Source organism: Clarias gariepinus, chromosome 16 (assembly GCF_024256425.1).
Source record: "Clarias gariepinus isolate MV-2021 ecotype Netherlands chromosome 16, CGAR_prim_01v2, whole genome shotgun sequence".
Taxonomy (NCBI): domain Eukaryota; kingdom Metazoa; phylum Chordata; class Actinopteri; order Siluriformes; family Clariidae; genus Clarias; species Clarias gariepinus.
In genome coordinates, this window is record NC_071115.1 from 10,320,682 (window position 1) to 10,335,214 (window position 14,533).

A 14,533-nucleotide genomic window follows, 5' to 3' on the forward strand; every position below is an offset into this window, starting at 1 on the left:
AATCATATAAATTGAATACATATAGAGTAAATGTGTTTGTATAGTGCTATTAATGTAAATGATAAAGGGAATTAACTGATTAACTACATTAAGTACATAGACATAATTATTAGAGAATCTAATAATATAGAAAACTTTCATGCATAGAGTAAATGTGTTAGTATAGTGCTATTAATGTAAATGATGAAGGGAATTAACTACCTTAATCCGAAATTTTTATTCATATTCATCTACACTTTTATATCATATACAGAACACACGCACATAACTGCAGACAAGGGAATATAATTAAATAAGCCATTGTATAGTGATGGATAAGTGTACAAGAACAGTGTATATAGTAGTTTGTGCTTACTCATTGCGCATGCGTTGTAAGCATGTCTTCAATTCGCTTCTCAATGACGCTGCCTTGGAGCTCATTTCTATTGGTCAGTAGAGGCCACACCCCCTTAGTCACTTCCGTATTGTTCACATGTGTGCAGTTTTAAGGTAAGCACAAACACAAATATAACGGATATATTTAGCTACTTGCTTGTTCAATAAGGAGTTACTTATTTACGCGGTTACTTTAACTCTCTGTTAGATTAATTAGACTGGTGAAAAGTTTTACTTTGTTTATTACTTTAATGTTTCACACCACGAGCCTGTTCCTGGGATGGTAGGTTAACGGTATACAGACTGAAAGTCGGTTATAAACATTACAGAGTTGTTGTGCTGTCACGTGGGTCAGCACTCTTGATATTACACAGACGCTCGTGCAAAAATCTGTAAATACAGTTGTGCGAATGGAGCATCTGGCCAGATGTGTACTAGTTCTGATTAAACCTTAAGCTTTTCTCTACCCATTCAATTCTTATTAGTGTTTATTAAAACAATACAATATAAATAAAATCTAAACCTACATTAAAGATCAATAAGCCATTATGTTACACTGAGGGAGTGTCACAGGTGTACCTTCCTGATTTATAACAGCAGGCAACGTCATCATCATCTATTATGTCATAGTATGATTGTGCCGCACACTCCCTTCACAAGTAATGGTAGCTAAAAAAAAAGTTGTTTCTCATAACCGGCACGGTGGTGTAGTGGCCTTGCAACTTCAGGGTCCAGGGTTTGATTCCTTACCTCGGGTATGTGTGCATAGTGAGTTTCCTCCCACAGTTCAGAAACATGGAGATTAGGTTAATTGGTGTATCCAGATTACTTGTTTTGTGTATGTGGATGGCTTCATGCCCAAAGATTCCCAGGACAGGCTCCAGGCCTCTCGTGACCCGGAAAAGAATAAGCAGTATAAAAGATAAATGAAAAGTTTACCTTTATGTCAGTTTATGAATAGAAAATAAACTTGTCCTTTAAAGCATAATAAATTAAATAAATATATATTTTTTGCAAATAATTTTCTATTCTTTTTTTAATATATGCTTAGATTTGGAGAAAAAAAAATCTGCTAATAAAACAGATTTTAAAATTGAGATCAGTAAAATGTTTAGAAATAGTCAAACACACTAGGACGGAGACCAAAACATAAGACGAGCAATATAATAAATGTTTTCCAGTGCAATGAAGAGTGTTCAGAGATCTACACTGGTGAGACAAAACAAGCGTTTCATAAGAGGATGTTCCACCTCAGGGCCTGAATCAGCAGTATATACTCACCTACATGACAAAAGACACGCGTTTAAGCATGAAGGTAGAAGAAGCCATCTTAAGTGCAAGTGGAAAATCCTTATTGCACCAGAAGGTTTTAGGTAAAACCTCTCACTCATCTTCTATACCACTTTATCCTGTATTTAGGGTCGCCGGGGGCCTGGAGCATTTCCCAGGAGACTTAGGGCACGAGGCCGGGTACACCCTGGACAGGGTGCCAATCCATCGCGGTGCACACACACTACGGGCAATTTTGGGAACGGCAATTAACCTAACCTACATGTCTTTGAACTGTGAGAGGAAACCGGCGTACTCTGGGGAAACCCACCAAGCACAGGGAGAACCTGCAAACTCCATGCACACAGAGACGGGAATCGAGCTTGCCTGGGAATCAAACTCGGACCCTGGAGGTGCAAGGCGACAGCGCTAACCTCTTCACAGATTTAGTTGGAAAGCCACATTACCCTCCCACACACACAGTCTCAGGACTCTTCCTCCTCCTCTGACCTTCTCCACTGTTCACATAACAAGCTTTTTGAAGCAGGGGAGGACCCTTTTGACTCTGGAATCGAACTTACAAACTTCCTTCTAACTAGATTAGTAGTGAAACCTTTCTAACCTACAAAAAATTTGTTCAGTTGCCATGATTCACCCCACAGATAATCTCACCTAGATGACTGCTCAGACATGGCTAGAAATAGGTTGAATTGATTTATTTCACTTATTTAACCTATTAACCTTCTAATTGGAAACAGATAATAAATTAGACACAAAGCCAAAAAAATGCACTATATAGTGAATATACTCGCTCACTCCTCATCTACCCCAGAAGCATTAGGGCTAGAAGGGGTGCTAGTCCAGGGCACACACACATGCACACAACGCCAATTAGCCTAATCTGCATGTCTTTGGACTGTGGCAGGAAACCCACCAAGCATGGGAAGAACATGCAACCTCCATGCACGCAGAGACAGGAATCAAACTTGGCCGGAAATCGAACCCGGGCCCTGTCGGTGCAAGGCAACTGTGATAACATTGTTAATGTGTTGCACTAAAAAAAAAATATATATATATATATTTTTTTTAATTTTTTAATTGCTTGAGGCCCCCAGGAACAACTGCTTGGTTCTTGACCATTTCCTGTTTCCTCAGGATATAAATACGAGTTTGCACACGTCAATTTTTTGTTAAATTTACAAGTAAAAACAAAACAAAGACGAATTATTTTTTATTATAATTATGGAATAAAAACTTTTACGCATTTTTTTCTCTCCTAATTAAACTAACTAAGAAGGAATGTTGGCTCTGCCAGGAGGTTTAGATTCGACTGTGTCAGAATCCAAAGACTAGATCAAAATAGAAATTCTCAAACCATCTCCAGCACGTCACACGAACTTTTTAAGTAGATTAAGTATGACAGACTTGTGTTGTTTGGATCATTAATTCCCATTGGAGCTGAAGCGTTCTGGGAGGTCACACTAATGTAACTGAATTGCCATCTGACTTCAACAGCTGTGAATTTTTGGGCGTAGAGCGTTTTCACATCTCACTACATGCCACCTGTCTAAGATGCACAAATGTACTAGACATGCGTTCAGATCCATACATTTTGAAACAGAGAATTATTTTGCCATTTGTATTGGTACAGCACTACATTGAATTTGAAATGGAACACTCAAGAATGTCAAGACTTTCAGCTTTAATTCAAGAGGTTTGACAAAAGTGTGGCATTAACCATTCAGGAATTACATCCAGTTTTATGCGCATGCAATGCATTTTGGGTGGCTCATAAATAATGAAAGAAAAAAAAACGACAATAATATCAAACCCGTCAACAACTGCACGAAGTTTCCCGCCTTGAGATGCTTTTTCTGCAGCTGCTCTGAGCTGCTGCTTGTTTGTGGGACTTTCTGCCTTCAGTTTTGTCTTCAGTAAAAGAAGACTTTTGGGTTGATATCAGATAAAAAGATGTCCTGGCCAGTGAGGAAATCACACGCCTACATCCTTAAGAGTGTTCTTGACTTGGCTAGATGTTGGAAAAGGGTTCTCCTTCACCATGGACAGAATTCTGCAGTCATCCACTTTAGATGTTTTTCGGGTCTTGTGCTATTGCTGAGCTTGCCAGTTAATACATTCCTTTTAAGAATTTTCCAAACTGTCGTATTGGCCAGTACTGTTTTTTTTTGGTTTTTTTTTGCTGTCTCTCTCTGATGTGATGAATGTTGTTGTTGTTTTTTAGTCTAATGATAATGATTGCCTCCATAACTTGTATGGAAACATCTTTGGACCTCATGTTAAAGTTTGAGTGAACAGCTACCAATTGCAAATGTAAAACCCATAATAACCTCCAGGCCTTTAATCCGGCCATTTGTTTGTTCCCTTATTTATGAGCCCCTAAAATAGGGTGAAATGGCTGTAAATCCTGATTGGTTAATGCAACGTTTTTGTCAAAACCTTTGGATTCAGTCTAAAAGTCTTGACTTTGCTCAAATCTTGGGTGTTCTATTTCGAATGGTGTACAGAGCACAAATGTCCCCCCCCCCAAAAAAAAAAAAAAAAACATACCTTTGTTCCAAAACATATGGACCCGACTGTATGTCAAGTTTGTTTGTAGATTTCAGACTGCTGGTACGTGCTTAGAGGTGAAAACTCTGTACTCCTACAAATCCACAGCTTTAAAAATAGTGTGACCTCAGAAATGCTGTTGTCCAAAATGTGTGGACTTGAGTGTAAGGAGGTAGTTTTACCGTGGTAGGATTAAGGTTAAAGGGTTAAAAGACACCAAGACTATATGCAGTGGTTTAAAATTGTCACCAGATGCAAGTTTCTTGTTGGTGTAACGTGTGGAGGAGAGCAGCAATAAAAAAAGGTCAGAGTACATTTGGGCAAAAGGCTAAAGTGCGGAGGCCTGACTGTATGGTGATTTTTTTTTTCCTCCTCTCCAAACACACCTTATTCAACACAATGTGGTAAGTGTTAAAGTGTTCAGAGACTTCTCCTCACCGTTTCATTCTTTGTACAATTTTTTTTGTTTGTTCTTTTGTCCTGTTCTAATACATTTGATCAGATATCAAATATCGGCTCTGTTACTGAACATGCCGTTTGATACGGTACTGTGCAAAAGTCTCGAGTCCCCTTTTCATATTCAATTGAATGAAATTATGAGGTTTTACTGCGACAGGCTGCAAAGTGCCTAATCACCGGCCTGATCATCTGTCATCATGTGCACCGGTTTGTCACTGGTTCCTGCCTTAAATGAAATGCTTTTAACACTTACAGTGACACTATTGTATGTATCATGTGTGGTTTAACAAACTAACCTGAAAATGAAAGACAAAAACTTGCCAAAAGTGAGAGCTAAAAAAAAGTCCTTTAGGAAGCCTGGAGATCTATTCCTCAATGTTATATTAATATACAAGTAAGTCTCTTCCTTGGGAAGCAAAAATAAATAAGAAATCGGGGGTGGGGGCAGACTATTTTTGCACAGTATTGTATATAAAGCATAAAAATATATTTGAACCTTCAGCCCTTGAGTTTAAGAATACCTGGTAGACAAATGAGAATGTTTTTTTTTTTGTGTGTGTGTGTGTGTGTGTGTGTGTGTGTGTGTGTGTAGGCGAATGGAGCGTTTAACGGGTGTGGGTGTAGTGCCGCTGGCTGTAGGTGCAGTTGGTCTGCTGCTGTTACTGCGGATGATCCACAGAAAGAGACGAAAGCAGGTTCTCCAAGATAAAGTTGTGGTGATCACTGGAGCCAGTTCCGGCCTGGGCAAAGGTAATAAGCATAAAAACTAAAATACAAAAAAAAACATGAATGATGGCTTTTATGCATAAAGTCAACTCTTAAATTATTGTCAGCTTTCATGCAAATGATGCAAAATGATTATATACAATAAGTATCACAAACAGTCTGACTTTTTCATCAAGCTGGATATGAATAAATTTATTCGTAATTCATTCATACAAGAAATCTGGTTTGTCTCAAACTAGTAGTAGTGTGCTGCCTGACTTATTCCTGAATACGTTAGAGCGCATTCCTCCTCTAGTCCTGAGAGAAAACACTGGAGAGGACATGGTTATTGCATGTCAGCGCTGTATCATAGGCCAGTAAGGCAAAGGTTTCTGGCAAAAAAAGGCCAGTCATCCATGAAATTGACATTAAATTTACCTTTAACATTTCGCTGCTTGGTACTATATACATGCTATAAATTTGAACACATGTCTCCGAGATTTGCTGCAATGTCCTCTAAGCGCAGCCTCAAGTAAGGACTTTTGGGTTCTTTTTAGTGCTGTCAATTGATTAATAAGATTAATCCAGTTAATCACGATTAATGAGAATTTTAAAATACTCAGGTTCACTTGTATTATAAATGTACAATGTTGGAGTGAAGAAATGACAGACTGGTTAGACATTTAACAAATGGTAATTAAAAATCTCTAGAATGGGACTGGTGCTGTATGCACTGGCTGGGTGTGGCATGGGGAGTGGCAACCCACCGACGGCAGGGCTCGTACCCAGGTGCTCAGACTCGAACAACAACAACAACAACCTAGAGCCTTGGCCATGTGAGCCACCACTCCCTCAGTTCCCCTTGAAGGTAGCTCAAGCACTCAACTTTGGTTTTATCCGAACTTCCATCTAGAAGCTCATCACCTGGTGAAGTTTCCTCAGTCACCTTCTTATACGAAATAAACCAGCCAGATAACCCGCGATTATGGGAACCATTTAAGGTCAAACTTGGTTATATGATTAATTTGCGTAAAAAAAATAATAATGTGTTAAGATTTCTGGATTAAACGCATGCGTTAATAGGTGACAGCCCTACTTTTTCTCCATATTTGGATGAAATTCTTAATTTTTAACCATTTCGTCATTTTATGACTTCTGCTTTTTGCCTTTTATGGAAATGCTGTGGGCACACATCATTCAACAAATAAATGACTTTTCAGTATATTGTGTTTAAAAATGTACATTTTCAGAAATATATATTAACCCCTTCTCAACAATATTCACTGGCACTATTTCAGTAGGGTTGATCTGTCCAACACATAATTAAAACATGTAAGGATAGTGCTGGACCTTTAACTTTAAATGTGGTCAGAAAAAATAATGAATGGAGATCACATAGATGTAGTAAAGATCCATCGTATAAAAAAAAATGTCAACTATGTTTAATAGTAAAACTAAGAGCATTTCTGCATGCACACTCATAGGATTGGGACTTAACAGTTGTGTGGTCGTGTAAGAAGACACAAGAACATTACAAGCAAACCACTTGGTAGTGAGATTAATCAGGAAATAAAAACACTTTTATTGGTTAGAGTGTATAAAGATTAGAATTTGGATAAATGGTGGAAAAGGTCATGTGGTCTGATGAGTTCGGACTGACCCTATTCCAGAACGATGGGGCGTCAAGAAGGGAAACACATGAAGCAATGCACCCATCACGCATAGTGACCACTGCACAAGCCCCTGGAGGCAATGTTACGTGGTTTCTTCAGTTGCTCAGGTCTACACTTATGACCTGAATGTACTGAACGACCAGGTTATTATCTCTGTGGAGTTTCTTTTCCAGGATTCAAATTGTTCTGGGAGCATCAGGAATCTTTTTTTTCCCCTGATTTTCTCCCTAATTTAGTCGTATCCAATTCCTCCCCGTCGCTAGGGGGCTCCCGCATTAAGGCTTCTACTACTAAAGTCGTGAGGGCCGAAGACGATCACGTGTTTCCTCCCAACCATGTGCCGCTCGCTGACTCCCCCTGATTAGCCGTAGAGCTATGATTAATGTAGGAGCACTAAGTATACCTCATCCCTCCTCTCTGAGAGAGCTCGGCCAATCAGCTCTCTCTAGACCTCCGGCTGCCAGAGGTTACAGCATCACCCGGGAATTGAACTCGCGACCTCCAGATGATAGGGCGAGCACTTTACCACTGACTTTTTTGGCCAGGCAGTGTATTTTTTTGGCCAGGCAGTGTATTTTTTTTTCATATAGAAATGTAAATTTTACATTTCAACAATGCTAACCACTACAGCACTGTGCCGCCTCCTCTTGGACAAAATGTTTATATAATGTATTAATTGTTGTTTTTTCTTAGCAAAGAATAATGCTAATATGCAGCACTGTGGGGTTTCCCAATGTTTTGAGGTCTAACACGTGTGGGCTTTCCTCAGAATGTGCGCGGGTGTTCCATGCAGCCGGAGCACGACTTATCCTGTGTGGACGTGACCAGAAGAGACTACAGGAGGTCGTAGAGGAGTTAAGGGTTAAAACAGATGGCAAAAAGGTGCACCGACAGCCATTTTATTTACGTTCTCACTTCCAAAAGCCTTTGCTTGTAGTATGGAAGATAATGACAGGTGTCATTTCTGTCTTTTTTTTTTCGTCTGGTCAGATCTACACACCCTGCACAGTGACCTTTGACCTCTCTGACACAGACACGGTCACCAGGGCAGCAGCAGAGATTCTGAGATGCCACGGTCACGTGGACGTCCTGGTTAACAACGCAGGAATTAGCTTTCGGGGTTCCATCCTGGACACGAACGTGTCTGTGCAGAAGGACGTCATGGAGACAAACTACTTCGGCCCTGTCGCTCTAACGCAAGGTAAAGATTTATATTGGTAGTGTGAACTGAGTAATCTGATTAGACGAGAGGCAATCCACAGGTGGTGATAATACAGCACTCTCTCTTGCCCTGTATTGTCAGATTTCCTCTCGTCCAATCAGATTACTCGGTTAGATATAACTGTTGTGTTAAAAGTGGTTTAAAAATGTGACTTTTTTTTGTCGCAATCAAAAATCCTGCTTTGACTTGAACGCCCCTTGTGTATCATGTCTCAATATTCAGCCTAAAAATAAAGAGATATAACTCTTGGTCCATCTCACCCACTCCTATTGCACACAGTTTCATCATCTGTATTGTTCCTCTACAAGATCCTTTTAGTTAATGTGACCACAGAGCGCCCTTATTTAGGTTTAAAGACTTATTTTAACATTAGAAAGGATAATGATTTCTACATTAGTACGTTGATTTAAGCAGGGATCAGGATGAGTTAAGACTCGTGAAATATAACTCATCCTTTCGTCTCGTTTTTCCTTCATTCTTCCCTCCTTCCAGCACTTCTTCCCTCCATGGTGGAACGAGGTGCAGGACACATTGTCGTCATCAGCAGCGTGCAGGGGAAGATCGCCATTCCCTACAGATCCGCCTGTGAGTGTACACGTATTCCATTCCTACTTCGGTATGCATAAGGCCTGTTGTTGCAGGGTGTTAAATGCAGGCTCACTGTGCACTTTATTAGGAACACCTTCACCCCACATTTATGCAGTCTTTAGCATTTCCACAGAATGCTCCAAGAGAAAAAAAAAGAGTGAGTGATGGTTCTATGGCTGGATATGGACCTGTCCATCAGGAAGATCAAAGGAAAATGGCTAGATTGAGTGTTAAATTGCCGGGAAGGATATGGTAAGTTGTACAGTAACTTTCCAACCGTGGTGAGCAGGAAAGCAGCAACCTTGAAAGCTGTAAGACATAAAGCAAGATTAATAAGTTACCCTCCTTTCAGGCAAGAACAGGAAATAGAGGCTATTAATAACAGCCGGACAGCTGACCACTAAAAAACTGCGAGGTGTGGTTTTTAAATGACTGAAATACTGAAAGTTTGATATGTTGAAAGTTCTGAGATGCTTTTCTTCTTAACACATTTCTTAAGAGTTGCTTTTTTTTTGAGTGGATAACAGTATTTGGCCAAACCTGGTAATTATTGAATTCAGGTGTTTCAATCAGGCCCCTCGTACCAAGTGAAGGGCGATCTTATTAATGCTTCAATATACCAAGACATCTTGGACATCTTGCTATGTTTCCAACTTTGTGCCACCAGTTTGTGGAAGGCCTTTTCTATTGCAACATGATTGTGCCCCAGTGCCCAAAGCAACAACTATAAAAAGAAATGGTTTGATGAGTTCTCTGTGGAAGAACTTGACTCTGTGGACCTCAAAATCATCAAGTACCTTTGGGATGAACTGGGACGGAGATTGCGGACCAACATCAGTGCCTGATCTCATAAATGCGCTACAGAATAAATGAGCAGCAATTCCCACAGAAACACTCCATGATCTTGTGGACAGCCCTTTAAGAAGTGTGGAAGCTCTCCTTGGAATAAGCTCTTCTTATAGCTGCAAAAGGGGGAACCAACTCCATATTGCAGTAGATGTCTTTGAATACAATGTCATTGCAGGTTTGGTCAAATCCTTTTGTCAATGTAGAGTACTCCAGACGTCGTCTCAGCTCAGACCGGTCTAGTCATTCTCCTCTGATCTACAATCAACAAGGTGATGCGGGCTGCTGACCCTCCGCTCGCAGGATGTAGTTTCTGGTTTGGTTTTCACACCATTCTGTGTAAACGCTAGAGACTATACTGAGTCAGCTTCTCAGGAGATCAGCTGTTTCTGAAATATTCAAACCAGCCCACCAACAAACCAGCAACAAACACACCACGATCAAAGACCCTTTGTGTTAATTCTAATGTTTAACTTGAAATGTATTTTAAATTGCTTGACTCGCTTGAAACGCTTATACATTTATTAACACATGGCTCTATTAACTGAAGGATTTTACCATTTTTGAGAATTTATGTAGAATACCAAACAGCTGGATTTACTACATCTCATCATTTAATATTGGGGAATTCATTGGGTTATTGTTAATTTCAGGATTCTAAATAATTTACATATGATTCCTTTTGTTGTGCTTTTTAGATGCAGCCTCCAAGCATGCGACACAGGCGTACTTCGACTGCCTGCGGGCCGAGGTGGAAAGATTTGGCCTACATGTGTCAGTCATCAGCCCTGGATACATTCGCACCAACCTGTCACTTAACGCTGTTACCGGAGACGGATCCAAATACGGCGGTAAGCATGGGTTTAACTTTGTAGGATAGGAGAGACCCAGAGTTCCAATTTACTAAATCATATGCATCAAGAAGATCTGAATAATAGGGACAGGGAGTAATTGTATTAATACAGCTTTGGACTATGGTCCAGAAGGTCCATACTTTTAATTGTGCAGAATATCTGAACAGTTACGAGAGTAAAAACTACCTTTATTACACTATATAATCCCCTGCTACACTCATACACTAAAGTGTTTCACTAGTGCTTGCATACTATCAAGATAGAAGGTTTTCTCAGTACACCAAGGCCATGATCATCGGATAGCCCGCTGGCCTTCCAGGAACTCGTTCAACAGCTCGACAGACTTGGAGTTTGGATCAGGGCTGTGTGCAGGGGATGTGGCAATAATTCCCATCTGGCTCCCAGTTCCTGTAATGTACAAGTGGTGCAGTGGCCAGTATAAGGTTGTGTATTGCAAAAACAATACACTGATTCCAAAAAGCATTCCTCTCAACGAATGTGCAGGAAAGTGATTGCAGCAGGCTCCTCGGCCGGGATCATCTTTCACAGACGTATAGTCTTCTTTAACACTTCTTCTACAGTCTACCTGAGCCTTCAATAATGAACTGAACTGCATATTAACTTAAACACATCTCCTGTTATGCTGAACTTCCAGCCTCCTAACACACAGTATGGTGCAGATCAATCCCTGCTATTCATTTCCACCCAAATGAGGATGGGTTCCCTGTTGGGTCTGGTTCCTCTCAAGGGTTCTTCCTATTACCATCTCAGGGAGTTTTTTCTCGCCACTGTCGCCATCGTCCTCGGCTTGCTCATCAGGGACAGTCTTATCATTTTGATTCATACACATTGACATTTCATACAAACTTCCATAATTGCTTTTGATTGTGTAAAGCCGCTTTGCAACAATGACAGTTGTTAAAATGGTATACAAATAAAATTAAATTGAATTTTGTGAGAAAAAATGTGTTTCGATAATAATGAGATTGTCCCTGATGAGCGAGCCGAGGGCGGCGGTGGCAGTATCCCTGAGATGGCAATAGGAAGAAAACTTGAGAGGAACCAAACTCAACAGGGAACCCATCCTCATTTGGGAAATGTTCAAAGTTTATACTTTTTTTTAAAATTATTTTCCCACATTTTCTGTTGTTTTATCCCATACTTAATGTAGTTTTACCAAGTGGTACTGAAAATGTTCCTTTCTTTTGTTTTAAATCCTCCAAACTTCAAAATCTGACAGCTGACTCTAGCAAGAGAGGAAACACCGAGACCTTTAGTTTCAGCCATACTTGGAAACCAGTAACTGCTGATACTGTCTATAAAATAATTTTTTTTCCCTTACTTTATACGTAACAGTGACGACTAACATTAACATCGTTCTATTGTTCCTCAGTGATGGATAAAACTACGGCAGCAGGACGGGACCCAGTGGACGTGGCTCGCGCTGTTCTGAAGGCCGTCGCTTACAGACAGAAGGATGTTTTACTAGCTGGGCCGATGCCCGCTCTCGCTGTCTACCTTCGCACCCTCTGGCCGGCCGCCTTCTTCAGACTGATGGCTTCTCGAGCCAGGAAAGAGAAGGGAACAAAAGAACAATGAGCAGCAGCTACAGTTAATAGAGTAAGAACGCGACTCTACAGAGATTCGTCTTGTGTCTGAGTGCATTTAACAGAAGGGGAATAATTCTAATAGAATCCCGAACATACTGTAAATATCACCATGCCATGTTTATGGCTCAGAAATAAACCCGATTAGAGCTGACGCTCCGCTTACAAGCTGCTCTTTAAACATCTTTAATGAATATATAATGGGATCGCTGAGAAGGAAACAGACCGTCAGTCCCAGGACACCGTTTAAACATATCTCACAACCTCCTTCAAACCTAAATAATTTAGTGTACTCAGTCCACCTCGTTCCTTTCATGTTTTTGTGGCAATTCATGTGATTTCCTGACAGTCATGTGATTACACATAGTAGTTACTTATGAATAGTAGAAATACAATAAAAAAATTTACATCAATTAATTTTTTATTAATTGCCAGCTCTATCTTAGGTAATAGTTATTGACATTGTAATTAGTATTAACACCTGGAATAAAAAAAACAACAAAGATAAATGTGGTGGTGTTTCCCTTAAAAAAAAAATCATACTGTCTTAGTTCTTATATTAATCTCACCTTTTCATTACTGTTTTTTTTTTCTTCCTACCGCAGGTGCGCTAATTGTCATCCCATCTTATTCAGGCAAAAGACAAGAACAACAAATTTCCTCCATGTCCTTCATCACTTTTTTTTTTTGTCACTTGATTATGTGCTTCGTTGACGCGAGGGAGACATCTGTTGTAAAATTAGAAGCATTTATTTACTTTGCGGAGTGGGCAGCACTGCGGTGTCTTTATACAGACGGTGACCTCATTCCGAACTGACGTCACCTACCATCATCTTTAAGGCCTCGTTTCTCAACGCACGTAAATAAATTAAGTTGTATAGAGCATGAGGCGTTTTTGTTATCCATGACGATCCTCTTCAGAGAAACTCTGCCATGTTACGAGGACCTCTTGAGTCGAGTTGTTTCAGCAAGTCATGGAGACATTTTAAACAGTTCAGTGTAGCAGTTTGCCTCAGCTGACCCTTTTTCTCAGTTTTTTCCTCCTTCATACCTAATTTAACATTTCTGTATGTTTTCTCTTCAGATATACACTGCGAAACCATTTTATTAGCACTACCCTAAAACGGACTATCATTTCTGCTGTTTTCTGCTCATTTTGTCATCTCGTACCTTCTTAAGTAGTAATGTTTCCTTTAGGTTTTTCAAAATTAAAGAACTGCTTTTGGTCCTACATTCTACCGTTTGCAAAAATAAGACATTAAAAGTAAAAACCTTTTTTTTCTTACTACAAAAACTGGAGCAGAAACCACACCGCCACTAGTAATAAGGCAGTGCTCAATCTGATCTTATGGCTCAAGGTTTTTTCTGTCCAAGTAAAAAATAAAGATGGGAGAAAAAATGATAATCAATTCAGTGATGTATCTTGATTGTTTGTGTGGCAATTCATGTATAGTCAAACTGAATTCAAAATTTATTATATACAGGTAGTTCCCGACTTATGAACAAGTTCTGTTCTGGGAGTGCGTTTGTAAGTCCGATTTGTTCTCAAGTCCGATAAAGTAAAGCATATTAATCCATTTTACTAAATCTGTCCCCTTTCCTACACTGCCATCATGTGGCCAAAAACCATAATCGTACCTAAGGAAATACATTTTTCACAAATTTTTCTCTGCACCTTTAAAGCGTGAGAGGAATCCCGGACACCGTTTTGTCTTAGGCTGTTTCGGACTATGAACTCTGTTTCGAAAGGATTTTCCGAAATTAGGATCATTCTCCATCAAGACAGCCATTTTTTATCATCGTGCTTCCGGAGTGATAGATTGAACCCGGTGAGGCCGACTCATTTCTCCCGCACGCTTACAAAACACACAATATACCAGACTTTAGACAGTTATACATTCACTTACACACTAAAAATAGTGTATGCTTGTAAATATCGGTATCTGGTGCACTGCAGTGTCTATTTTTTGTTAAACGAGCTATTTGCGTGATTGAACTGAAGTAGAACCAAATAATTACAAAATCTAAAATAATAATAATAATGTATAGTGGGGATATTTCTAAAAACATCACCAGAATCGCAATACAAATCTAATCAGCAGCTAGGTATTGTGATATTATATCAGGATTTCCCTGGCGATTCCAATCACAGGTAAAAAGAAAAGGAATTTACTTGTTTAATCAGCCAGTCCTCTGCAAATGACCAAACCAGTTGCATCAGGTTGGAAGGATAACCTCGACATTTTACATTAGAGAAGAAGACTTAACCATCCCCTCACACCTTCAAGAGATATCGGCTACTTTATTGCCCAGTTACGGCTTTGTGGTCTTGGTTAAAGTTTGTCAGAAGGAGTGATGCGGTTTGCC

The 14,533-nt window shown here is 39.8% G+C and overlaps 1 protein-coding gene across 2 annotated transcripts; it reads left to right on the forward strand.

Moving 5' to 3' along the window:
• Positions 1 to 438: 438 nt before the first annotated feature.
• On the forward strand, positions 439 to 13,019 carry dhrs7b (dehydrogenase/reductase (SDR family) member 7B). 2 transcript variants are annotated; one of them, XM_053514111.1, is made up of 8 exons: positions 439 to 489; positions 5,264 to 5,421; positions 7,819 to 7,931; positions 8,040 to 8,250; positions 8,764 to 8,856; positions 10,404 to 10,556; positions 11,953 to 12,179; positions 12,772 to 13,019. In XM_053514111.1, exons 1-7 carry the CDS (start codon positions 473 to 475, stop codon positions 12,156 to 12,158), a joined length of 951 nt encoding a protein of 316 aa, XP_053370086.1. In that variant the 5' UTR covers positions 439 to 472; the 3' UTR covers positions 12,159 to 12,179; positions 12,772 to 13,019. The 2 variants fall into 2 exon arrangements, with proteins under 2 accessions (XP_053370086.1, XP_053370085.1); XM_053514110.1 differs by lacking the exon at positions 439 to 489 and adding an exon at positions 4,596 to 4,616.
• The last annotated feature ends 1,514 nt before the right edge of the window (positions 13,020 to 14,533 follow it).

Coding starts and splice junctions, on each gene's coding strand:
- dhrs7b (XM_053514111.1), top strand. Junction 5,422..7,818: donor CAGTTCCGGCCTGGGCAAAG/GTAATAAGCATA, acceptor GGCTTTCCTCAG/AATGTGCGCGGGTGTTCCAT. Junction 10,557..11,952: donor AGACGGATCCAAATACGGCG/GTAAGCATGGGT, acceptor ATTGTTCCTCAG/TGATGGATAAAACTACGGCA.